We start from the raw sequence: 24862 nt of genomic DNA, 5'->3' as shown, positions 1-24862 counted from the left end.
CCGCCGCTCTATGTGTTACTGCCGCCAACGTTGCAATGATCGGCTGGTGGTTATCGAGCTCTCTCTAGGACCGGCCCGAAACGCAGAGAAGTGTTCCATCGGCGGAAGATTAGTAAGGGCCAAAACCTCGTACTACCGCGGTACAACCCTCGATTGTGACACTGCCCTCTTCAGCGGCACCGCATCGCTCCACTGTGAGATTCGGAGAACAGGCCCACCTTGATCCCGATGCCGAGAAACCCTCAGCGGAATGCCACCTCGTGGCTTGCTGGTGCTGTCGTCGTGGTCGGTGGGGATGGTGAGACAAGGATCCAGTGGGAGGAAGCAACAGCGAGGCATCGACTTCTGCAACGTCAATAATCGCACCAGGAACTCGGACTCTTCAAAAACATACTCACCAGACCAAGAAGAAGAGAGTCACCAACTGTCCCATGCCTCCAGCTTGCTCGTCGCCCACCTAGGCAAGGTGGCGTGGTCGACTCAAACTCCGCTTTTAGACTAGTACACTGTAGACAAACCGCTCGAAATGGGAACGAAAAGACGGCGGAGAAGACGGCCCGTGGACCACAAAAACATACCGATAATCCCACAGTTGCTGGCGACATTTTAACCGACTACAACAAATGCTGACCCACCATTGACCCTCTTCCATCCACTGGTGGCTTCGCGCCATTTAAGCCGTCTTACACTTTGTTTTGAGAAAAAAAGGAACACCTCATCCTCTCCAGTTGCCACTCCAACAGCGCCAGGCACTTGGCCTCCATTGCCCGCCCCCTCTACTTGCCAACCTCCTGTCATTCTTGCTACGTCTACGATACATAGCTGACTGTATAAAGGGGTCGAGCTGACTGCAGGGTCTGGGTGCGGTCTACAGTCTGCAGGGTCTAGGTCTGGGTCTGAGTCTTCCTACTCATGGACTACAAGGGTTCCAAGAGACCAACGGCTCGTAACAGTCTTACAAAGAACTCGTAAACACTCTCCAAATGTTACTCGACCTACATTTCTACACTACTGGCACTTTCAAACTGTTAAATTAGTTAGCCGCGACCCAAACAACAACTGAGACACCCCAGCCACCGTCAGAGCTGCAAAAGCCATATTATACATTCCACCGCTGCAAATTTCTCTCCTCTGCAAATGACAATGCGTATATTACACTGGGTGAGGAAACAAGGCCCCGCCGCCGGCAAGGACGTGTGTATTGCCCTGCCAAAAGCTGTATTGTGTGCTCTTGTCTCCCCTACCCTCCTTCCATGCTATCCTTGGTCTTGGTCTTGGTCTTGGTCTTGGTCTTGTTTTCTTGTTTGTGTGTTATTGTAGTAGTAGTAATTGCCCTGTTCCCAGGACCCTACCTGTCCTGCTGCTGCTGCTGCTGCTGCTGCTGTTGTTGTTTGCTTGTTGCTGTTGCTGTTGTTGCTGTTGTTGCTGCTGCTGTTGCTGCTCTCCCTCGCCCCGTGCCCGTCGAACCAACACCTTCCACCGGTACCGCACCGTCTGACTGTCCCGTTTGTTGAGCAGACGGGCGTACTCGGCGTAGTCCTGCCGCGGTAACGTGGCCAGCACCAGGTCCAGCAGCCGGTTGTCGTCCTCCATGGTCCACGTGCTGTTGGGCGCCTTGCTGCGTTTCCGTTGGCTGCCGTCGCTGGTCTTGTCTTCAAAGCCGCCCCGAGCAAACGTGACTGTGGCTGGAGGCGGCAAATGTGAGCTGGGGGGGGGCACGGGCCCCAGATGGCCCATGGAGCCGCCACGAGGCCGCTGATACGGCGAGTAGACCGACGAGTTGCGTCTGTGACGATGTTCAGGGGCCGTGGCGGTCGGCGAGGGCCCAGGGGTCAGACTGGGATGATGGCCGTGGTGCGGAGCGGTCCACTGGGGGATCTGGATCGGTTGCAGGGGCGGAAAGTGGCCCTGGTGTTGTAGATGATGCGGATAATAGGGCTGGGGCGCGTGCAATGGCCCCGGAATGAATTCGTGTGGTTGTGGAACCGGCTGCATTCCAAAGTGGCCCGTGCTCGGAGGACGAGACATTTGTCCGGGAACCGCAATCTGGTTGGACGTGGTTTGTGCGCCACTCGGCGCTTGTACGCTCGGCCCACTAGGTCCACTTGGTCCCTGTTGTCCACTCGGTGCAACCACCTGGCCGGCAGCTGTACTGGTGCTGGTGGGCGAATGGACCGAGGGTCTGCGTTGGGGGTGGTGGTCGTGTGCAGGCAGCTTGCCGTCGCGCTTGGACCCGTCCTCAGCCTGAGTGGCATCCGGACCTGGAACCTCGGACTTTTCTCTTGATGCCTCATTCAAAATGTTTTCCAACTTCATGGGTGCCTGGCTCTCTCTCGTGTCGTGTTGATGCCCCAGCAGCCAAATCAAATACCGCTCAACAAGTGTGGCTCTTTACCAGTCTCATCAGTATCTCCAAGAGATGGTGTGTGGGAATGGGGGTAGCGGTAACAATGGTCGTTGAACTGGGTGAGAGTAAGCCGTCTCTAATGCTGGAGATACTTTAGATTAAAATCATATAGAGTGCATAGAGACGAGCAAACTAAAAAGCCAACCGAGCTGGGGAAGTGGGTGGTAGCTTGAGGTAGATGGAGAGAGCGGGTCAATTGCGAGGTTCAGAGCATTAGTTCTCCATTGATAACTGCCAACCACACCCCAAGTTAGCCCACTCGTCCAATTGACCACACTCTTGTCTCCCCCCATTCGCCCATCCCCCCTCGACTCTACTCCGTTAGTTGAGAGTGGGTGTACACTTTTCGTTTACACTCTTTGTTTGCATCTTTTGGTGCGTTTGGTGCGTTTGGTGCGTTTGGTGCGTTTGGTGCGTTTGGTGCGTTTGGTGCGTTGGGTGCGTTTGGTGCATATCGTCGCCTTTGTGTTTTTTTACTACTGCTCTCCCTCATCCGTGCACTTTGTCTTTTGCCCTGTCAACTTTCTGCTTCCCCTAAACCCAGAGCCTATCCCACAAGCTCGGCCCTGTGGTCCCAACCAAAGCGAAAAACCAAGCCCCAAATGGAAAAGCAAAAAGTCGATGAAACCCAACAACGTGCACAAAACAGGAGCAGAGGCAAAGAAGAACCTCCGCTGCAAAACAAACCTCGCAGCCCATCCCTGATCGACGAGCCCTTCCCATCGCCCGCCCACCCCAGGGTTCGAACTGAGACTCTGTGAAATGGTTTGTACAGTGCGATGCTGGCACAGTACAGTACAGCCAGGGTCTCGCACGGACCCTGGCTGAAAGGCGGTTGGTGAGGTGGTGGCTGGGCGTGTGATAGTGTGGTGATAGGGTGACAGCATGGTGACAGAGTGGTGACAATGTGGTGATAGCGTCGTGACTGGGTGCGAGTGGTTGGGCGTGATTACGCCGGCATGTGACTAGACCGAATCGCACGTGACCTTCAATCCCAGCTCACCCCATGCCCATGCCGCTCCTCTCATCCTATCATCGTAACCAACGCTCATCACATTAGGTGTGGAACAGAGTATCGTAGGTGACACAGACTGCAAGGTTAACTAAGTAAACAAGGCAAGCAAGGGTTAATGGGGATAAGATGCAAATAAGGGACTCTACAGATGGACAGATTGGATAGGGGTGTGAGTTCATTACTGTAGGAGTTGGATCGATAAAGTTGATCTGGTGAGTTTGTGGGTTTGTGGGTTGGTTGGTGAGTTGGTTGTTGGTTGATGGACTGGTTGATGGACTGGTTGATGGACTGTTTGTGATGTGGTTGTCAATTGATTGGTCTTCAACTAATCTTCAACTAATCTTCAACTAATCTTTAAGTGGTCAACTAGTCGGTAATTGCCTTTTATGAGCCCAGAATGACTCAAAACATATCCCATGCGTTGAGTCACTCATTTTCGACCCGTTTCCATCTCCACTAACCTCCACTAACCATCTCCACTAACCATCTCCATTAACCACTCCAAACACATCTACTCACCAAATCACCAAATCACCAAATCACCAGATCACCAAATGGCCCCTTCTCTCCCACACTCACGATAAAGTTGGCAAAAAAATATTTCGCAAAATGTGCACATGGGCGGCAAAATATCCCTGGCTTCCGCTGTTCCCCAGAGACAATTTCCCCCCCGAAAACAATGCAACCTTGGTAAATTAACAATGCGCCTCTAAGACCTCCATGTGATATCACGAGTCGACAGGACGGAATTTAGGTAGCCGGATAGAGTCGCAGACGCTAGTCTATACTAGCGGGAGGCCACAGTAGCAGCGGCTAGCAGATGAATGGTAAGACGGCAGGGGAAGGCAAACGGACGCAAATAAGACTGTAGATGCGATTTAGTCCTGAGATCCCACTAAAAAAAAGAGCCCATCAAGCCCGATCCAAACTAACTGGCCAAACGGGCTGGCTCTGACAAGTAGCTTTGCATCCAGCCACCTGTTTCGCTTGGCTCTTTGTATGCAACAAACACGAGCTAGCAGATGGTGTGGGAGGTCTCAGGTACGAGCACAGGAACAGTACATGATAGTTTCGTACACTGTACAAGTGCTGTACGTTTAGCGCATGCTCAGCATGTCACGGCCAGCGCCGATCTCCATGATTCAGAGAGGGGAAGGGTCCTTGGTCTGGTTTTGGTCTGGTTTTGGTTTGGTCTTGGTTTGGTCTCGGTTTGGTCTCGGTTTGGTCTCGGTTTGGTCTCGGTTTTGGTCTTGGTTTGGTCTCGGTTTTGGTCTTAATTTGGTCTGGTTTCGATCTGGTTTTGATCTGGTTTTGATCTGAAGAACCAACCAACCAAGCACACTAGTTTAGACCAGTTTAGACCAGTTTAGACCAGTTTAGACCAGTTCACTGTCGTCGCTGCCCAGATGGAGAATGGTCTTTCGGAGTTATTTCTCCGCCGTCACAAATCGCCTCCATCCCTCAAGTGTCCCTCCCCCCGGACCATCTGGACATGTCTCACCTCGGTTAACCCTCCCCCATCACCGCTTAAACTTCTCCTACACTGTTTCAAGTCACCAAGATATTAAATCATGGATGTGAGACAGAGTGGGCATAGCTCGATGCGCACAGGTCCAGTAAGCATAACTTGCACAGCTTGCAGCGCAGCCCGTAGACTTGGCTCAACAACCGGGCCTCACCTCCCAGACATGCTCCATGCGCTGTCGATGTGCTGCCTAACCTGCCGGGTAACTGCTTCATCCCTGAAGGGATCAAAAGAGTTCACCAGTGGGGGGAAAAGCAGCGTGGGGGGAGGGAAGATTGGGGGTCACCATCAAGACACATGTACAAATCCACAATGTCGTAGATGCACAACGAGCACGAGTACACCACCCGGACTAGCTCATAACCGACTCGTCGCACTGTGGACAGACGCAAAAATCAACGTCAGCTGCAGGAGACATCTCAGAGACCCAATAGACAGAGATGCCGTATAATAAAAGCACCGTGCTTGTCCATTGGCTCACTGACATGACATGACAAGACAAGACAAGACAAGACAAGTCAAAACAAACAAGGGCCGACCCCAGCGGGTTCACGTGATCGTCCAAAGCTGCCTCTGCCAGATCTATCCGGATCGACATGCACCGAAACCGTCCATCTCCAAGATTAATACGACGTGACGGACCAAAGTCTAGCTCAAAGGCCCAAAAGCTCCAAAGCCCCAAAAAAGTGGTACCACTGATCGGCGACGTTTGTCCTAATGCAACCACCGGCACCAACCAACAAGAGATGCCACAGTGTCTCACCTGCAAACACAGCAAGCGTCTCAACTTAGCCCATGCCAAGCTTCTCAGACGTAGATTTGCTTCCCTCCAAACGACGATGTTCATGCCGGTCGTAAGTGAGTCTAGAAGACAGAGAAGGAGGAGCGAGGGGGGAGCAGTAGTTCCTCAGGGAAAGAGTTCCGTAGTTATATTTAGAAACAGTGTCATCGTATCAGTGATAACTCGACTTTTGCGCACACTTCAGCCCCCCATCTCTCGTCTGCTAAGCCTCCAACCAATAGAGACTGCTGGGCCCGTTGCGCTGACTCAGGAAGTACGTCAAAATCCTCCTTTCCTCCTGACCATCAGTAGGGGCACAACAACGACATGAAGGAGACAAGAAAGTAGCAACAGAATACCGTAGAGATGAAGACCGTCCCTGTATGAGCGTTTTAGTACATAGATATTCATCATCGGCCCAAAAATGAACGGAATACCACGCTTTTTCGACCTGGCCCAAAAAACCAAAATTCCTTCTGGAGACAAATAATAGTGCAAAGATGACATGTCAGGGTCAAGAGAGGTACCAAAATCAAGAGCTCATCCAGACGAACATTCTCATATTGATTTCAGACTCATATCTCTTCTTCTTCTCCTGTTATTCCCCAGGGAACATCCACCACAGACTCCCGACAGGCTTCCTCGGTAGAATATCTCCAACAGGAACCTTAGACAGAGAGACATGCCACTCCCCTTGATCATCTACTGGTCCGCTACATGTCTCCATTTTTTCTGCTTTTCTCGCTTGCGTAGATCGTCGTAAAAACATGAACATCTGCACCCACACATGGCTGCATGGGTATAGGAGTAGCTCAGAATGCTGACACGTAAGCCAGTATGGCGGAGTCAATGCGACAGGCATCGTCACAAGCAGTTGAGCAACTCAACCAACACACAGCAGATATTATCCTGCGCAACCAATGTCACTGCTGCTGTCTTGTCCTTAACCTTCTAGTGCAGTACCATGAGTGGCAAGTGACATGGACAGAAACATCAGCAGTGCTTTTTGAACGCAAGACCAACATGTCCAGTTCTAGAGAGTGAAGACTCTCAAAGTCCACCGCTCCCTGTGGGCCAGTCTTGCTTACTAGACAGCAGCTATCACCCAACTCACCCCCCGCCAGCAGACAGACCTGTCAAAACCCTTAATGAACGAGAGAAGACGCCAGCAACATCAAACAGCACTTTAGCATGAAGAATTGAGTCAGTAGCAGCTCACAATGACTTTATTGACCCCATAAACTGTGTTACTGGAATGGAAACAGCCTGAAGACAGTACAGGACTGTAAGGCCACATGAGAAAAACAGCCACCGAAACGGCTCCAGACGACACCCAGAGAAGGTATCCGCCTCATGCAGTGTCCCTAGAGCCTTCAGATTGTCCCTGGATTGTCTTTAGACGCACCGATGCCGGGCACACATGTCAAAAAGTAGATTAGTAATCAGCCTCTGAACGTCAGCAGTTGATCCGGCAAGCGAGCAGTCGATGGAAACAGCAGTGCAGTTGAAGTCACAGAAATACCTTCCTTTACCGATAACCCTCCTCCTCCCCCCTCCACTTTCCTCCACCCGACGATAATACCACCAGTGTGGCAATACACCAGGGCCAATCATCACAATATCCCCATTTGGTCTCAAAACAGGTATAAAAACAGGTATAAACAACAATCACACGAGTCTCCAAGACCCTGGGTATCTGAGGCTCTGGTTGGTATCAACTGGGTATTGTTGTTTCTGGTCTCCTTCTCCGGTCTATGGTGTTGTCGGAATGTATCGTATGGAAACAGTCGGTAGTATGCTTGGACCGAACTGGGGCCGTCAGTCCAGCAGAGTCCATTGTTGGCTCTTGCGGCTTGTCGGCGACGTTTGGTGCCGGTTTCTTACTCTCAATTGAGCATCTTGCGGCTCTGTGACCATTTCTGGGTTAGTACGTGTTGCGGACTGGTCATTGGAGGCAATGGCGATGGCGATGGGTGACGGGCGATGGGCGACGAGAAGACGGAGACAGTAGGAAGCAAACAAGCAGTATTTCTAAACAGTCTCATTCGCACTCCGTCCCATTCTCACTCGACAACCACTCGACAACCACTGAGCCCTGAAATGTGACCAGGACCGCGGAGGGGAGGACGAGGGCGATCGGAATCTCGGCCCGTGACTCCGTTTACATCTGCGTCCGCATCTGTGTCGACATTGCCGCCGTTTTCACACCTCTCTGCCCCCAGCAATGGACGACATGCACCGGCCAACTGAGACATTGACGCCAGTGGGAAACATAGGGGTGTGTGCGTGGATATGCAGTATGTGCGTGGGGGTCAGGGCGCCCAGTTTCAGGCGGTAGAAACGCTGTCTGTTGGCGAACATGTCTCTTTGCGGTGCTGGGCTGCTCGTGGGTCGCCTCGCCGTCTCCATCACACCACTCTGCCCACACCAATCACATGAACCCTGTGGCGCAAGCTCCATAACTGTAATGGAGGAGGTGTTGAGGTGGTTGTGAGGCGGTGGTGAGGCGGTGATGAGGTGGTGGAGACGTGATGGTCATGTTGCTGTTACAGACGGACTAGATAGATAGTAAGAGACATGGTAATAGTCAGTTGTAGTGTGATTTTGACTCCCTCAGAAACACTAGACAGACCCAGACGACAGCATAGACACGGCAGAACCCCCCGGGAAGAACACTTGGACACAGTATACCACTGTCGTGTCTTTTTGTGTCCCCCCAGATCCAGCTACGTAGCCGTACGAACAAGTCAGTCGGTCTATCGTACTTGTAATCGTACCATCGTCAACTCGAGCAGATGGCCAGGCTAATGCACACACTCTATACCATCTCAGCACCGCATTATTCTCATAAAAACCCCATCTCCTCCCCAGCGAATTTCTCCAACAGTCCCCAACCGTTTTCCTCAAACCATCTCCATCTCCGTCTCCATCTCAATCACATCCCCTTCTCAATCACATCATACTCACTATCTCGAGATTGCCGTATACTCTTCACCTGCTCTTCACCTGCTCTCGTCTCCTCCTCTTCACCTTGTTCACCTCTTCTTCTCCTCACCACCTCACCTCTGTTGAGCAAGGAGCTCGGACTTGACGAGCCCACAAACAATGCGAAGACAAGTACAGTACGAGCACCCGCACTGGGGGCGCCGCTACCTTCTCTCCAGAGTTTGCTTCCGTTCTACCTCTTTTGGACTTCCGTTGTTGACCCGCATAAACGTGTGACGAGGGAGGAGAGGAGAAGACCGTCGGAGGAGGAGACCAGAAACCAACAGTCACAGACCAACGTCTGAGCCACCAACCCCAACTTCAAGTGGTGCTTCCCTCCTCGTCCCTCCTCTTGCCTCCCCCCATCTCTTCCCCCTCCCCCATCTCTACCTCTCTACCCCCAACAGATGGTTTGAAAAAGACTGTGAGAGCGGAACGGGCCGCGGGACCGAGGAAAGACGTCACGTGACCGCAAATATCCGGCCGCGGCGCCCCACGACCCCGCGGCGATCCCGCAACGCCGCGCCCGACGCCCCCAGGGACGTTTTGCACCGTCTTTGCCCGGTTTCGGCCACCCTGCTACATGGAGATATTACCCAACCCTATTTTGCGGCGCTGGCTGCATGCGAACAATGTGGCCATACAATAGGATTGTGGTGGATTGCAAACGTTAAATAAGGCGGACATGTGCATATACGAGGGGGTTGAAAGGAGGGTAACGGGGTGGGGGGGCAGAAGCAGAAGGACAAGAGGCGTCGTGGAGGACATCTGGAAGTTCCCTTTGTCGACAAAATCTCCCCTGTTTTCCACTCCATTTTTCCACTCTCATTTTCCACCCCCAAATCCTCCCAAATCCACATCCGAAACATGAACCCCCCTTCAGGTTAGCGGATGGTGTATCTAAGACATGCATTTTGAAAGACATGCATTTGAAACCCTAAGCGGCACTTTTCGCAGACAGCCGAGGGGACGGGGAGTTTGGGGGTGCTGGGGGTTCTGGAGACGGCTCGGAGAGGGGCGTGAGACCTTCACGTGACTGTTTTTTCCCGGCGTCGGATTTTGAGGCTGGATTTTTCGGGGCTCTATCCCTACCCCGGTTGTCCCATTTTGTGTGATTTTTTTACTTTTTATTCCGAAAAAAAGTTGACATGAAAAAAAAAAATTACAAAAAGTCAAAGCGAAAAGCTTTAATGGAGATGCGACAGGGACCACAGGAGTGGGAAGTGGGGAGGTGAAGTTGGGGTGGCCGTGGGAGGAGTCGGAAGGACCGAGGGAGGTGGAACTATCGCTTCATCACATCATCGGATCATTAGCACCATCGCATCATCGCACCATCGCAACATCGCACCATCGCTCATCACTACCATCCACTACACTGCCCTACCTACAGTAGTTGCTGCATGTGCTGCGCGCACGCGCGTATATGATTCGAGCAGGCAATCTGCACTTATCGGGGAGTGAGGAAGGGAGTTAGGGCGCGGTTGGTGGCCGGAGAGAGCACAGCATTTGAGGTCTACTTATCGATATCGACCTGTTTTTTTTTTGGTTTTTTTTTTTTTTTTTGGTTTTTTTTCTTCATCTAGAGACTGTCAGGCGCCGCTCGATGCCGCCTCCTGCGACACGTGCTCAACTATAGATGACGGATCATGGGTTTGCTGTTTTTCTGATCCCTCTTTTCAGACAACGGTATGTAAGCAAGTGCAAAGGAGGTTTGCATATGCCCAATTCATTCCCTAAGCCCCGATCCGGAGCCCGGAATGCCTTGCTCGAGAGCCCTCCTTCTGGTCTGGTCTGATCAGGCCATTTCTACCGAATGAGTTTAACTGTCACAGACGGCTCTTGGTCAGTCAAAATGTGTCCCTTTTTATGGGTACCGGTACGAATGAGTACCAAGAGAAATCGGTCCATTGTGCGGTGAATGGCCCAATGTCAAGGCCAAAACCAGCAGAAAATCAATCGAACATGTGTCTGTAGACGTGAATCCACTAAGGCTTTCTGAATGGTCAATTATGGCTTTCTCAGACGCGAGTCATCGACTCTGGGGTTCGTAGACGTGAATCGTCAACCCCTGGTCGTCTGAGAGCAACGACTAATGGCGATAGAGATCCAGAAAGTGGCTGGAGAAGATGGACTCGACTGTGGAATGCCGAGAACGGGCTCCATCGACCGGTTGGAAAGACAGCCATATTCCCCAACTAAAGACTCATTCAAAAAATATCAAAATTCAAAAAACTATCAGACATTCAAAAACTATCAAGACATTCAAAAACTATCAAAACATTCAAAAACTACAGATACATTCCTGGGCCGCGTCTTCCATTCCCGTTGATCTTTCTGGCTGCCTGCCCAGAATGGCGCCATGGTGACCACTGTCGATCACCATGCTTAGATCCAAACCTGCGACGCGAATAGCTCGTCAGAAGGCCAATACGGACGCAAGCCGGTCCAGACAACTCTGGAACTGCCTCGATATAGCTGCTGTCCACCCCACAAAAAAAAGAAATGAAAAATCGCCCGTTTTGGCAATTGTCGCCGACCTAATAAAAGATGGACAGGGGGAAGAAACAAACAGGTGCAGACCGGGTCATGTGACCTTGGGGTGGTCCGGATTGGATGTGTTGCGGAAACATGACCCCCACTTTTTTTAGCGACAATGGCAGTGATTTTACACGCTAGCAGCGGTTTTACACGCTAGAACCGCCTAAAAAGACCTGAAACGTGCCAATGGTGGTTTTGACAAAGATATTATGGACGTTTTCCATTATGGACGGTTTCCAACATGTTTGAGCAATTTTTCCACCCCTTAACCGCCTATATACTCAACGTAGGCCGCCCTATAGTATTGGTACATTTATGATAATCCTACATTGGCTCAACTCAAGTCGACGAGTGTTCCAGATATTGGAGATCCAAGGGGATATTTTTCTTCTCTGGTAACACAATGGAGTGGAAATTTCTTTTTAGTCCGTTTTTTTCTGACCAATGTTAGTATGAGTGGCACAGTATGAGTACAAGTGCTTGACCAATCTGACTAATGATTAGTGTACTTGACAGCCGGTCCTATACATTAGTCTGATGTACGTTTGAGATGCTCCTTCGTCTGAATTTGTCTTTTTTTTGAAATAACTGCTTCATATGGAATGTATAGTTGATCATTCACGGTCTTGCAAGCCATTCACAGTCTTCCAAGTCATTCACGGTCTCCCGTGGTCTCATTATATTTCCTTCAACTGGTGAAGTACCTCATGGAACATGGTCACGACTTCTACCCGGGTCCCCCAATCGATTCGGACCGTTATCCATCTTATCCATCTTTTCCATCTTTTCTATCAACTCTAGACCGGTTGATCTGATTAGAAAAGTCTACGATGCGCAGAAACGACGTACGATCGCCAAGGTGCACATCTCGACACCTTTAGGCATTCCTGACGCTCAACAGAACTCTGCGTGTTTCTGTCGCTGAGTTCTGGCCCGCCGACTATACCACCGTGGAGTTTATTGATGAGCAAAATGGCGCGGAACCACATCCAGAGGTATTGTGGTGGTGGTGGTGGTGGTGGTGGCGACGGACGGCTGGATCTCACGGTGGTTCTAGCGATACTTCTGGTGGTACTGGCGATACAATATGTATTCTATACGCTCTCTACTCCAAGACTACTTCTACTCCAACCACTCCATACCCTGTGCCCTCTGAAAGAAGCAATTGTGGAAACAGACAAAGGAAATCTGAGAATAGAGTACGGCAACAAGTATCGCCAATGCGCATTTAGCCCGCTGCCCGCTATCTCGCTTTTTCGGAAAGTGAAATGTGTGCTTCTTTGCTTTTTTTGATTCTAGGGTGGAAAGGTCGATTATTGAGACATTTCAAAAAAGGTTAGATATCGTTGGCCAACTTGCAACAAAGTCTGTAGGCCGTTCGAGACCCGAGCGTCTCTTCCCAAGATCCACGCCGCGAGTAGATATCCTGGCTTCGGGAGTCTGGGGGTTCGGGAGTCTGGTTCAGGGGTTTGGGAGCATCGGGGCATCGGGGGACTTTGGGAAGTTTGAAACTTTTGAGGGACCTTGGAGAGGTTTCTTGGACCCCCTTTGAACTCCTGTTGCCCTCAACTCATCTCTTTCCTTCTATACTGGCCAAATACAATCCCATACAGTACGCACGCCCTGTTTGACCATTACCGAAACCATCGGTGAACCTTCAAGACCAGGCAAATTGCTCACAGTATTTCTGATTTACTTGCTCACAGTCTTTCTGATTGACTCACTTTGGTTCACTGACACGTTTTATTCGCTCCCCAACTCGTATCCACTCTTTGACTGCTATATACTACTCACATCACCCAAACACACCGCCCCAAAGCCGATCCAGAGCATCAATCCAATCGCCGGGTGGGGCAAGCTCCTCTTGACACTCCGATAAACACCCCAGAAAACTCTCTGGGGCCGTAGTTGCCGTATTCAGCAGAGTTTGTAAGGGTCTGGTATGACTCGTATGACTCCGGGTGACTCATATAAATGACTCAATTAAACGTTAAAACAGTCAACAAAAACTAAAAACAAAAAAAAACAAAAAAAAGACAAAAAAACGGGAAAAAACATAAAAAAATTGGTTGCTCGGGTAATTAGGTCCAAACAAGAGTTTCCGGCTGGCAAATCAGAAGATGGCATGTCTGGCACAAGGTGGTTTTCAAACAAGTGAAGTTCAAACAAGCTGAATGGCAAAAAGAGCGCGTAAAGGCGGGAAAAGCAAAAGGGGTAATTGAAGCTACAAGTAGCAAGATTGCGTGAATGAGTCATGTGAACGATGGGGAGAAGGATCCGAAGAGAATTGACAAATATCCACTACTGGAAGCAGCTGTTACTTGTCGGGGACTTCTCGGCGGACCAATCTGGGTCATTTTTAGCTGCATCAATGGATGTCAGGACGCGGGTTCGATTTTTCCAAATGTCGCATTTATTTGGCAATTGAGAATACAAATGAACGCTGCTGGGGGCTATTTTTCTACTGAGTATAGACAGACACAATTTCTGAGTATAGTTCCGCGGGTATATCGTCATCTTGGTCTCTGAAGATGAGGTAACGTACGAGTGTGTAAGGATCTTCATAGACGAACCCTTCAAAGTCCAATGAACATGTCGCGAGGTTCCGTGGGTCTTTTTAGAGGTTTACAGCGTTGGTGGAAGATGTCCTTCCTCGCCAAGGGTGGGACAAGCAAGTGCGAGAGGCTAGTGCGATGGCAAGACCATGATAATGGCAAGATCATGATAGTGACAACGAGGACGACGAGTGTGATACGACTACAAGTAGTACTATAACTTGTTTAAACAATACGTCAACAATACGTCAAGTAATACGTTCATAAGAGGGTCAAATCCGGTCTACTAACCTTGGTCTGAGATCACCGCTTCCACTCTGATTAAGACTACTACTACCATACCAAAAAACCACAAACCACCTGCTGCAAGTAGATCCCCAGGTCACGCCAATGCAAACCCGGTACCAACTCAGTACCGCTCAGTACTAACTCAGTGCCAACTCATACCGTGCTATCGGATGTGGGGGTGTCTCAAATGATGCAGTGGTTCCGGCGGAATCGATCGCGGACATTTCTCCATTTGATCCCCTCAGCGAGCTCTAGATGCTGTACTGTCTAGAGCAATGTGGAACTTGTCCTGCAACAATGTTCAGGCATCGTCTACAACCATCTTCCATACCCTATAACAATGCTGAACGACCGTCTACGACCGTCTTCAAGGACCATCCACACGTATTTCAACCCCACTCTCTGATCTACCTTGCCTCGCACATGCACAAATTTTTCTAGCTCCAAACTCTCGACGCGTCGCTACCGAAAAACGCCGCTCGGCAGCCCACTGTATGTACTCGACGATACTCGTACCTGAGTCATGCCGTAGCAAGTTTAGAGATAAGCCGTGCGGTGGACTGTGGCGTGGCGGCGGTGGAATGGGCTCTTATCTAATCTGGGTTGCTATGGCGTATGTCGCGATTGTTGGTTGCTACAATTGATGATTATTTATTACTAAAGAAGATTAAGATAAATAGAATAGAAAATAATAAAAATGGAAAATAATAGAAAATTAGAAAATAATAAAATAGAAAACATATAGAAAAAATATAACTCCAAATATCATCCAAATTCATCTTAAATCATCCAAATAATAAATCATTATAATAATCTACCAAATTAATCAAATACAATAATTTCCTAATTAATTGTCTCACTCACAAAATTTAATTTTCCACTTCCATTTTCAATTTTTTTTATTTTCATTGCCATTTGCCATTCTGCATTGCCCAAATACCTTGTCAAACTGGTGGGCTTCCGAACCCCAACCCGACCGTGTGGCTGTCATAGATAACGCATCTATGTCTCGTCTGTGAAAAAATTTGCCCACAAAATTTTAACCTTTCACACTTTTTTAGACCTTACAATTTTAGACTTTACCACACAAATATTAAACTTTTACCACCCAAATTATTAGACTTTCTCACTGGAACATTAGACTTTTATAATAACTTTCTTCACCCTTTGTTAATCTTGCCATTACCGTTTCATCTCCCTTCTTCTATAATTAGCACCGATGCTTCCATGCAGTTGCGTCTTCGAGCAGAGCAATTTCTGTCACGTGGTGAAGTGAAGAGTCACATGACATATGTATTGATGTCTGCCTGTTGCTATCGCCCGGTGGACATCTGCCACATTTCCCTCACGTGAGCTATCACGCAAATCCCCTCAAAAAAAAACCACTTGTTACTACTTTTTTCGAGTTTTTCCGAGCTCGATAACCTCCGCGAACAATAGAGATCGTCATAACTTTAATTTCAAATAATGACAGCAATTGTTTTTTGTGTCTGTGGCTGAGGAGAAAAAATTGATGGCAATTTGGGACACTCGAGACCGGGGCGGGACCAAGCGTCGTTGCGCTAGGTCACGTGACAGCCACCGACAATACCGAGGGGGGTTGGCTTAAATCACGTGCCGCTCCCTGGCCCTCAGTCACGTGCGCGGTCACATGATCTCGCGTCGGTGTCATCTCTCCTTCCCCTGTCTGACGTCATCTCGTATTTATTCTAAAGTTGCATAATGCCTCAAGCCACACCTTCATGGCGTCAATGAAGGAGGTGGTCACGTGGATGGTCACATGACTAAGGAGGTATGTGACGAGGCGGTCTTTGTTGTGGTTTCGTGGTCCCGTGGTGTCTTGGTTAATGGCCGCTTTTAGGAGGACTGAATGCTTTACAGTGATATTTCTCTTGCCTCAGAATTTGTACATCTGATTATTTTATTCAACAAGGTTTCTAAGTAATATCGCAAGATCCATCAACTCCCAACTAAACGGAAGGTGTCCAGACGCCACTCAAACGTGGTCAAGAGGGCTCATTGTGACCGGGAAAACTCTCAGATGTATTATTTCGTGTATTTTGTGTCAAATTCTTTTTTCGGAATCTCGATACCATGGTTCCAGCGCGGGTATTTGGACAATTTAAGTGGAGGCCATCGTATCCAATCGACGATAAGATTTGGGATCAACTAAATCCAAGTATTCCCTGCAGAAAAAAAAAAACATAAAAAAAACATAAAAAAACATAAAAAAAACGAATAAAAATATACTAAAAAACGCCTACAAGCACAAGAACTACAAGAGCTATGGCTCCAACAACTCCGTCTACGTAGACATTTCCTACTTGAATGGGTATTTACAATGCATTTTTATGTCATAACTTCGTACAGGCTGAGAGCCGCATTTTTGGGGGGGCCGACCGAGTTATCGGGGGGTGATTTGGTTTTGTGTCGTTTTGTTTATGTCGTTTGGTTTGTGTCGTTTGGTTTTGTGTCGTTTTCTTGATTTTTGTGTCCTTGTGGTTTTGTGCCATCCGAATCCACCGCACTTTCACTAACCTAACTTCTCAACCATCGTCGATAATTGCCAGCAGCGTCGACACTCTGGCCCATCTGCTGGTGGTTGTAGGCCAGGGAGGGCATCATGAGCGGCGACGGCGGGGGACTCAGCTTCTTGCCAGTGGTCTCCTTGCGGGTGGTGGCGCACAACAGAGGCGACCGGTACATGAGATGCGAGTTGTACTCGGGGTAGTTCTCGTCGTCCTCATCGTCAGAGGTGGGCGGCGATCCAAAGTGCTGCTGCGAAATGGCCGCCGCTGGTAATGACTGCGACAGCACTCGAGGTGAGTATTTGGTGGCGTTGTGGGTGGCGTTGGCGGCGTGGTGGGTAGCGTTGCCTGTGTGGTGGGCGTCGGGCTTGCTCTCCTTGTCGTCGAGAAACAGCTCCTCCGGTGAGAGAGGCACCCCGGCGTTCTTGGGGCGCAACGTGTACAGGGTCGAAGAGGCGCTGTAGTTCGGACCAGCGTCCGCCGCCGTGTCCGACGTCTTACAGGCGTCGGAACAGTACATGGAGCCGGCGGGGCACTGCTTGTCGCAGACGGTGCAAAAGTCGTGGGACCACATGGGTTTGGTGGTGAGTGTGTCGTTTGGGGGGGTTGTGGGGACTCTGGCGCCGGCAACCTACTACCCCCTCGGTTATATAGCGGCGGTTCGAGGCTGACTGACGCTGCACCCCGAGCTTGTTTTCCGGTGGCACAATAAATTTTCCCCAACCTTATTTATTTCCTCCCGCAGAAAACACAAAACCAAACGATGATGCAGCACCCATGCATACACATGCACCCTCTCCCGCAGCAATGAAAAAAAAGCGAAAGATTGCATCCAAGATTGAGTCATTTGCAAACCCAGTCGGAGTCAGATAACAATCTCGGGCTTGAGCTGGATATTCAGGCGAGAAAAGGACCGTGTTTATCATCGTTTGGCGTGTTGGACCTTGTTAGATGACATCGAATCACGCCCTTAATGCCTCAATGATAATATCTCCCACTAACTCAGCGACCCCAGTTAGAGCTACTCCAGCGCTCCCTACCCCAGCGCTCCTTTCTCCAGCACTCGAGCTACTGGTACGAGAACAGTACATGCCTCCTCCCTGCTTGTGCTATTGTCTCAATAGCATGTTGAGATTGGTGCTACACCTCAGTACGTGCGAATGAGTACAAACTATGTACAAGTATTTGCACCACGACAGCCGTACTATGGTCGAGCAAGGAGAACGGGGGTGAGATGAAGGGGTTGGAGCTCAGGGCGCAGTCTTCTATAACATCTCGGTCACCGTTGACACACGTGCGGAGTTCATTAGCACTTGTGTTTGTTCTGGTTCGCCCGTTTGTGTTTGTGCAATTTTTCACGCTCCCCTGAGTCTCCCAATGGTGTTTTTTTTTTTTTTCTATTTTTTCTGCTGCCTACCACGTTCTCGCGACAGAGGCTCTCCGTTATCGCACCTCCCAATCTCCCCACGTTCCATACTGATAGGACGGCCCATCTCCCACGTGTCTAAGGCTAAAGTAGGTGCAAAATATTGCACTTTCCGAATTTGGAAAGGGAGTATCGGTCGCGTAATGCGCGACAACACCATGTAGCAACGACGGGGTGTGGGGGTGACATGGGCAATGTGGTAACGACACCAGTCTTGTCGCGCCCATCACATTGACCATGTCGCGCCCACCACATTGGCCATCCATGTCTCACCCATCACACTGACCTTTAACCACTCAATCTCCATGCACTTCCATTTTCCATTTTCATCTTTGGACTTACCGTGTGGGGCACATTTAATACATGTCGCCCGAAAGTTCACTTACAATTGTTGCAACTCCACCTTCCTGGGATCGGCTAGAGGGGTTGTGGTTAGGGTGCTCGGGAGGGTGCGTGCCAGGCAGGGCGGGGACAAGCCGGGTTAGGGCCCGTATGAAAGCACGATTGTCTCGTATGAGGGCTAGGGTTTCTCCGCTTGCGGCTGCCACCAACCGATTTGCACGGCTCGCGTAGAAGGTAAATTGGAATGTAACAATGTACAACGTATAGCCAACACAGTTGGTCGACGTTTATTTCCAATCACGTGAGCCTCCCACCGTCTTTGCCCTGAAACGCCCTAACCTCCAACTCCTCCTCAGCCCTGGCCCTGTAAGGCCCTAACCAGGTTCCCTACCGCTCCCCTAACCCACACCTACATATGGCAACAATTGCTCGCGTCTGAGACGCATCACGGTTTCCCCGCATTGGGCAAGTTAAGGGATGTGGCAAATAAGGTTTAATCCCATTGGGCAGTCCGGCTGGAACAGGTGTTGTTGCATACTAAACGGGAAGCAGCCACAAATAATGAATATGGAAGAAAAATGGACGAAAACAATTGCACAAAAAAAAACAAGGGAAATGAAAGAAAAAAATGAAGAAAAAAAAACCATGAAGAGTTCTATGAAAAAAATTAAATGGAAAATTCTATGAAAAATCAAGGAAAAATCGAAATAATATTAAATATTTAAATAATCTAAAAGTTTTAAAATAAACATTAAAAATAAAAATAAAAATAAAAAGTTGAACCCGAAGACACACACAAATTTTCTGATTCTCCAGCACCATTTTCCACGCACTCCAAGACATTGCACTCCACGTAGGTTGGGTTTAAGCGAAAATGATGAGGTTTGTGGAGACATCTGAGACATGACAAATTTTGAAAAAGTTGATTTTTCAAAATCGGATTATAAATTATAAATGGGGAGATTTATGGAAAGAATCTGGGAGGTGATCTGATCCACTGGGTGACATGTGTCATTTATTCTCCTCCTGGTTTCTATCTCAGGAAGGACCAGATTTGACGTTTGACGTTGAAATTTGTTTTTGTTTGGTCTTTTTTTTGCACATCTGTCGTAATAAAACGCGCATTTAAAAATAGCCCAAAAAAAAAAAAAAAAAAAAAACACCACATGTTATTGTAGCAACCATACAGCCTGCAGGCAGGGTCCGTGTGGAGGGTTTTTTGGGGTCGTGAATATTTTTCGAGGGTTGCTCGAATCGGGGTTGGGGTTTGGAGTTGATTGAGTTGGTGGGTACTTTTTATTATTTTTGAAATATTAATTTCTGATTATAAAAAATATTACTTTGTGATTTTTACAAAAATGATTTAATCCGGTTAAGATGGCTTAAAGTTGATAAGATATTAAAATTGATTTAAAGTAATTAAAGTAAACTGAAAGTAATTACTTGAATTTGTACAAGTACAAGTAATTTAATACTTATGGTTGGTTGTAAAGTAATTTCAACAGAATTTATTTCTTTCTTTTATTTCTTTCATTTTTTTTCATTCATTTATTTTATTTATCCCATTCATCTTATTCATCTTATACGCACTAATTCATGGGTGCATATGAAACTGAAGAAACGAAAGAAACGAAAGAAACGAAAGAAAATATCGGACAACCCGAGAGAGCGGGAAAGAACCGAATCTGCAACAAAACACGGACATCTCAGATGGATAATCTTTCCGGCCGGGGTTAGCCAATTTACACCGTTTTTAGTGCCATTTAATTTGGGTGCTAAAAACCAATGTTTTGGCAACCGCAGAAATGGAGATTCTGGGCCCTGCAAACAGAAAATGCTAGCCCAGAGATTATTAGACGGGCTGGAGAAGCCGCTAAGAGTTGTGGGAACGCCCCTCCCCCAGTTTCGACGGTTCTGGAAGCGCCAAAAGTTGGCTGAAAGTTGGCCGAAAGTTGGCCGAAAGTTGGCCTAACATTCACGTGACGAGTTTTGGCCCCAAAACGGCGCCCTTACAAGATTGGAAACCGCCCAGTTCAAAAATGGATGTCCAGCTGCCTGAGAACACTGCCGACATCGGTTTCAGGTCGCCTGCGTCTCGTTTAACTCTGGTTTGCTCGCTTGTGGAATGAGGTCATTCTAGATGCACATTTGGGACGCATCGAAGGGAGCAATTAATAGATGGGGAGTTATAGAAGCAAGGCGCGAGAGGGGAGGTTTCGGGCGGCACGATCCGATGATTCCAAGAAGGCTCTGAGATGGTTCCGAGTCTGTTTCTATTGTTTTTGAGTCTTTTTTGGGGGTCTTTTTTTTTTTTTTTTGTTTATTTTCGAGTCCTTTTTTTGTGGGCAAAAATTATATCAGAGCCGTCTACAGCATGCCAGGAGGCCGTTTCGACATGTGGAAACACGTGAATGAACGTGAAAGGGGTTTGAGGGGGCGTGAATGGAGCGTGGAATGTCACTAGATCACGAAATATGATTCTGGGCGACAGTGAGTATTTTTTCGTTGTGGGCGTTCTACTCCTTCGACCGACTCTGGTGGTGGGATGGGGGGCCAGGAAAAGAGGCTGAGTTGACGAAATGAACAAAAAGACGATCAAAAACGATTCTATGGAGTTTTTGGGCCGCCTTAATGTCGTTATTGTGAAAACATGTGTAGTGTCAATGGACTCATAAGGTGGACTCACAAGAAAGACTCATAAGGTGGTTGGAATGAGGTTGAAAGGGGCTGGAGAGTGGCTAGAAAAAGCACCCAATTACTCCAGAGTCCGTAGTGGCCATTTAAATCACGTTATTTACACTAATCATCTCTGGCAATCATCTTTGAGCTCACCTGCAGGACTCGCTGGTCGCGGAATGATTCCCGGTCGCTGAATGACTCCCTGTCGCTGAAGGACTCCCGGTCACTGAATGACTCCATCACCTTACTCAGATGAGTAGTCTTCGTCCGGCTAGACTTTCTCGAATCGGCTCTGGGCTCGTAATTTCCAACTAACGACTCTTCTAGCGTCCGTCATGTACAGAAAGACGCTATTTTTTCCATGGCAGGCCCAATGGCGATATTATCCATGGAGTTTCGGAACGTTATTGGGCGACAAAGACGGGCCAAAGGCGACAAAGACGAGGTCCAGAGGCCGATAAGATCGTTGACATGCTGGTTGACATACTGGCTGACAGGTTTGATCAGTTTTCTTTGTATCCAAGTGTCAGGATTGAGGTGGAAATGGAGTTGACATTTTTTTTTTTTTGTGGAAAATTCGAATCTGAATAATTCCACTGCAAAAGCCCTTCATCGACAAGAGACTAGATTGGCTGAATGGTGCCGGCCCAATTGGTCGTTGGACTATACATTGTCACTGTCAGGATCTAGCCCAGTTTCTTCGTTTCTTTCTCCGTTTTGGGGGGTTGTAGATGACCATGAGCTGATCACTGGTCTGGAGCCGCGATAATCCACATCCAAGTCACGACCAAGTATCAAAGTATCCAAGTTTCGTTTCCAGGTTTCGTTTCCAAGTTTCGTTTCCAAGTTTCGTTTCCAAGTTTCGTTTCCAAGGTTCGTTTCCGAGTTTCGTATTCAAGTTTCGCCCAAATTTCGTATCCAAGTAAAGCCCAAGTAAAAGCCAAGTAAAGCCCAAACAAAGCCCAAGTATCTATCCTCAACTACTTGACCTCCAAATACCCCCATGTTCACCTTTTTTCAAAACCCGATCATTCCAATCACACCAATAACCCCGGTAATCGCCAAATAGGCAGGTACGCCGTCTGAAACTAGCCAAACACGCCCAAAACATGCAGACCTAGCCCTTAGTTCCAGACCTGTGAGTCTGAGTGCGTTTGAGGTCCATTATCTGGCCCACGATTTCCACAATTATTTCGGACATTGTTTCGGACGTTATTTCGGGCGTTATTTGTCACCTTTTGCGTCGATTCGTGCAATTATGGCCGGTCTGGGGGCGTATTAAAATCGTTTTATTCCGTCGTTGGCGTGGTTCGAACTGGTGCAACCGAGTAAAAAAGACGACATGCTGGAGTAGTTCACGGGCCGAGCGGGTGCGACGGGGGTTCGGACTGTTGTCTTTCACATCTCTTACAAAGAAGTCTGAGTTTCGGGGACGCGGTTGCCGTATTATTTACCATCTTAGCATCTTTCCAGTATCTGACTCTGCCGAGTCCAACTACCTCTCCATTTGCCGGCTCTTGCTTTTTTTTGTTTTGCCCAGGAAAAAAGAAAAAGACAAGAAAATGCCAGAAAACGAAGGGCAATGTGAGAATGTGGGCAAGACTGCGAATGAGCCTCTTGTGGAGATTGCATTAGGAAGAGATTGCTGGCGTCTGGGGCAGAACATTTCTTTTGGGATTCCAGAACCGACAAAAACGTCTCTTTTTCGAGTTTTCGAGTTCTCTTTTTTCGCTGCTTTTCGCCCTTTCCCATTTCGCTGGTCGGAGATCGGCAAAGACAACTTCCGAACGAGTACCAATTCATAGAATGGAGATATTGGATTGTGTAAGCCGGCAGATTCGGCAGATCCGGCAGATTGTGGAATCCACTCCTTGTGGAACCCGCCTGTTTCTTGGAACCCGCTTTTTTGGAGATCGTCTCTTTTTTGAAAACCGCCTGTTTTTGAACCTCCGCGGTGTACCACCACTCGGCTTAAACTGCCCTGAACCAGCCATCTGATCGGAAATCTGGCATAAAATCTAACATTAGTCCATGGACTGTTGGTTAGCACGAGGAGATGCATTAGTGTCGGTCTTTGTTGCGGCGGTTGTTACACCTGTGGAGCGGCTAGATGGAAAACGGTAGAGAGGAGGTTGCTGAGAGATGGAGATTATCGTGGACTAGACGACGGAGACCACGATGGAGAACTCCCCAGTCCATTTCGTCGGTTCCCCCATTCCCGACTGTCCATCACCTCCATCTCCCACCTCCCCTCCCTTCTCCCTAAAGACAAGTCATTTTAGCACATTTTGACATGGAACCTGCTCTATACATTGCCGGCTGCATTAGAGCCGTCTCCCGTGGTTTGTTTGCCTTCTGGAGTCTCTCGGTCGGTCACCAAGGTTCCACAGATGGAGGTGTAGAGGCGAAGAGACAGGTAAGAGAGGTGAAGAGACAGGTAAGAGACAGGTAAGAGACAGGTAAAGGACATGTAAGGGACAGAGACACCGAGACAGAGACACCGAGACATAGACACCGAGACATAGACACCGAGACAGAGACATCTTATCCCTTCTACATCTACATCCTGTCTCGTCTCATCCTCCTCGTTCATAGACCAAGGAAGGGGGACATGATCAAACTATTGGATAGTACAAGCTAGTATCGGACCACCACCAACAATGGACTAACATTAGTGTCTCTTGACGCGAATGAAACCGGTCCAAAACGCTCAGCTCAGGCTACTGTCAACTGGGTGTACTAGCACACTACAATAGTGCAGAGAGTAGCCATGGACCACAGAAAAAACACAACCATTCCAAGATATCGCTCCTTGTGCCGCAGTTAAGCATCATCTCTTTGTTGCAAGCTCCTCATTAAGACAATCTCGTATTTTGTCTATAGTTCTGTACCTCCAGGTTAGGATATGGCCCCAGAGGTTAATGTCCAGCACAAGGCTGCTAGCAGGTATATATGGGTGACGACTTCCTTGGCTGGTGGCAGGTTAGTGATTGGAAGGCGTTACCAGAGTCAGCCATCGAAACCACCATCAGTCACCATCAGTCACCACCAGTCACCACCAGTCACCACCAGTTCACCCCACCAGTCACCACCAGTCACCACCAAGTCACCATCAGTCACCACCAGTAACACCACCCTCACCACCATCACCAGAGTCCTGATCTCCACCATGAAATCAAAAACCCGGTACCATTGTCCCCATTTCGGCTGCAAAAAGTCCTACACGCGTCGGGACTATGTTGAGCGTCATGCCGTTAATCGTGAGTATGAGTGTGAGATTGGAATCGCCCATGAGGATCGGAGTGATTCCAGAAAGATCAGAGTGATTCAGCAACACGCGGAGTCACTCGGAAGCACTCTGAACCAGTTTGAACCCGCTAACACTAGACATGACCACAAAACCATACATCTGCCTGGTGTGCGACCGATACTTCAGTCGAGCAGACCTGTTCGAACACCACATGGACACAAAGTACCACCGAAAACGTGCGGAAAAATACCAACACCCAGATCATCCTTGGCAGGCGCCGGAGACCATGATGGGACCGGGTCAAGGGATCGCTCCTGGCCAAGGGCTCGCTTCTGGTCCCGGTCTCGGTCTCGGTCCCGGCCCCGGTCCAGATGGATTCGAAACTCCCCAAACGACTTTCGACAACGAAGTCATGTCTCCAAACGAACCTCAGGACCACCTAACCGCCCCCAACCCGGACTCGTACTTTGTCTACCAACAGAAACATGAGTCATCCTATTATTACCCCTCACAGCCGCTGTTTCTGGCCCCCGTTCCCCGAGC

At 48.7% G+C, this 24862-nt stretch overlaps 8 protein-coding genes across 8 annotated transcripts; 4 read left to right on the top strand and 4 right to left on the bottom strand.

Moving 5' to 3' along the window:
• Positions 1-1311: 1311 nt before the first annotated feature.
• On the bottom strand, positions 1312-2316 carry YALI1_E21832g (uncharacterized protein; the record flags this gene model as incomplete). Its single annotated transcript, XM_504095.3, has 1 exon — positions 1312-2316. The coding sequence occupies one exon, from the start codon at positions 2314-2316 to the stop codon at positions 1312-1314; it is 1005 nt and encodes a 334-aa protein (XP_504095.3).
• A 1147-nt stretch (positions 2317-3463) lies between these two features.
• On the bottom strand, positions 3464-3856 carry YALI1_E21816g (uncharacterized protein; the record flags this gene model as incomplete). Its single annotated transcript, XM_068283052.1, has 2 exons — positions 3464-3747; positions 3790-3856. The coding sequence occupies 2 exons, from the start codon at positions 3854-3856 to the stop codon at positions 3464-3466; spliced, it is 351 nt and encodes a 116-aa protein (XP_068139153.1).
• A 1687-nt stretch (positions 3857-5543) lies between these two features.
• Positions 5544-6059, top strand: YALI1_E21799g (uncharacterized protein; the record flags this gene model as incomplete). Its single annotated transcript, XM_068283051.1, has 1 exon — positions 5544-6059. One exon carries the CDS (start codon positions 5544-5546, stop codon positions 6057-6059), a length of 516 nt encoding a protein of 171 aa, XP_068139152.1.
• Positions 6060-6651: 592 nt separating this feature from the next.
• YALI1_E21786g (uncharacterized protein) lies at positions 6652-6921 on the bottom strand (the record flags this gene model as incomplete). Its single annotated transcript, XM_068283050.1, has 2 exons — positions 6652-6837; positions 6883-6921. 2 exons carry the CDS (start codon positions 6919-6921, stop codon positions 6652-6654), a joined length of 225 nt encoding a protein of 74 aa, XP_068139151.1.
• A 102-nt stretch (positions 6922-7023) lies between these two features.
• YALI1_E21779g (uncharacterized protein) lies at positions 7024-7705 on the top strand (the record flags this gene model as incomplete). The annotated part of the gene is made up of 3 exons (XM_068283049.1): positions 7024-7150; positions 7212-7503; positions 7561-7705. 3 exons carry the CDS (start codon positions 7024-7026, stop codon positions 7703-7705), a joined length of 564 nt encoding a protein of 187 aa, XP_068139150.1.
• An 8927-nt stretch (positions 7706-16632) lies between these two features.
• Positions 16633-17196, bottom strand: YALI1_E21683g (uncharacterized protein; the record flags this gene model as incomplete). The annotated part of the gene is made up of 1 exon (XM_504094.3): positions 16633-17196. The coding sequence occupies one exon, from the start codon at positions 17194-17196 to the stop codon at positions 16633-16635; it is 564 nt and encodes a 187-aa protein (XP_504094.1).
• Positions 17197-21430: 4234 nt separating this feature from the next.
• On the top strand, positions 21431-21838 carry YALI1_E21638g (uncharacterized protein; the record flags this gene model as incomplete). The annotated part of the gene is made up of 2 exons (XM_068283048.1): positions 21431-21617; positions 21675-21838. The coding sequence occupies 2 exons, from the start codon at positions 21431-21433 to the stop codon at positions 21836-21838; spliced, it is 351 nt and encodes a 116-aa protein (XP_068139149.1).
• A 2136-nt stretch (positions 21839-23974) lies between these two features.
• YALI1_E21615g (uncharacterized protein) lies at positions 23975-24808 on the top strand (the record flags this gene model as incomplete). The annotated part of the gene is made up of 1 exon (XM_068283047.1): positions 23975-24808. The coding sequence occupies one exon, from the start codon at positions 23975-23977 to the stop codon at positions 24806-24808; it is 834 nt and encodes a 277-aa protein (XP_068139148.1).
• Positions 24809-24862: the final 54 nt, after the last annotated feature.

The sequence above is a fragment of the Yarrowia lipolytica genome, chromosome 1E (genome assembly GCF_001761485.1).
Source record: "Yarrowia lipolytica chromosome 1E, complete sequence".
Lineage (NCBI taxonomy): Eukaryota > Fungi > Ascomycota > Dipodascomycetes > Dipodascales > Yarrowia > Yarrowia lipolytica.
The sequence above is the reverse complement of the archived record's forward strand: the minus strand, read 5'-3'. Positions and strand labels throughout refer to the sequence as shown.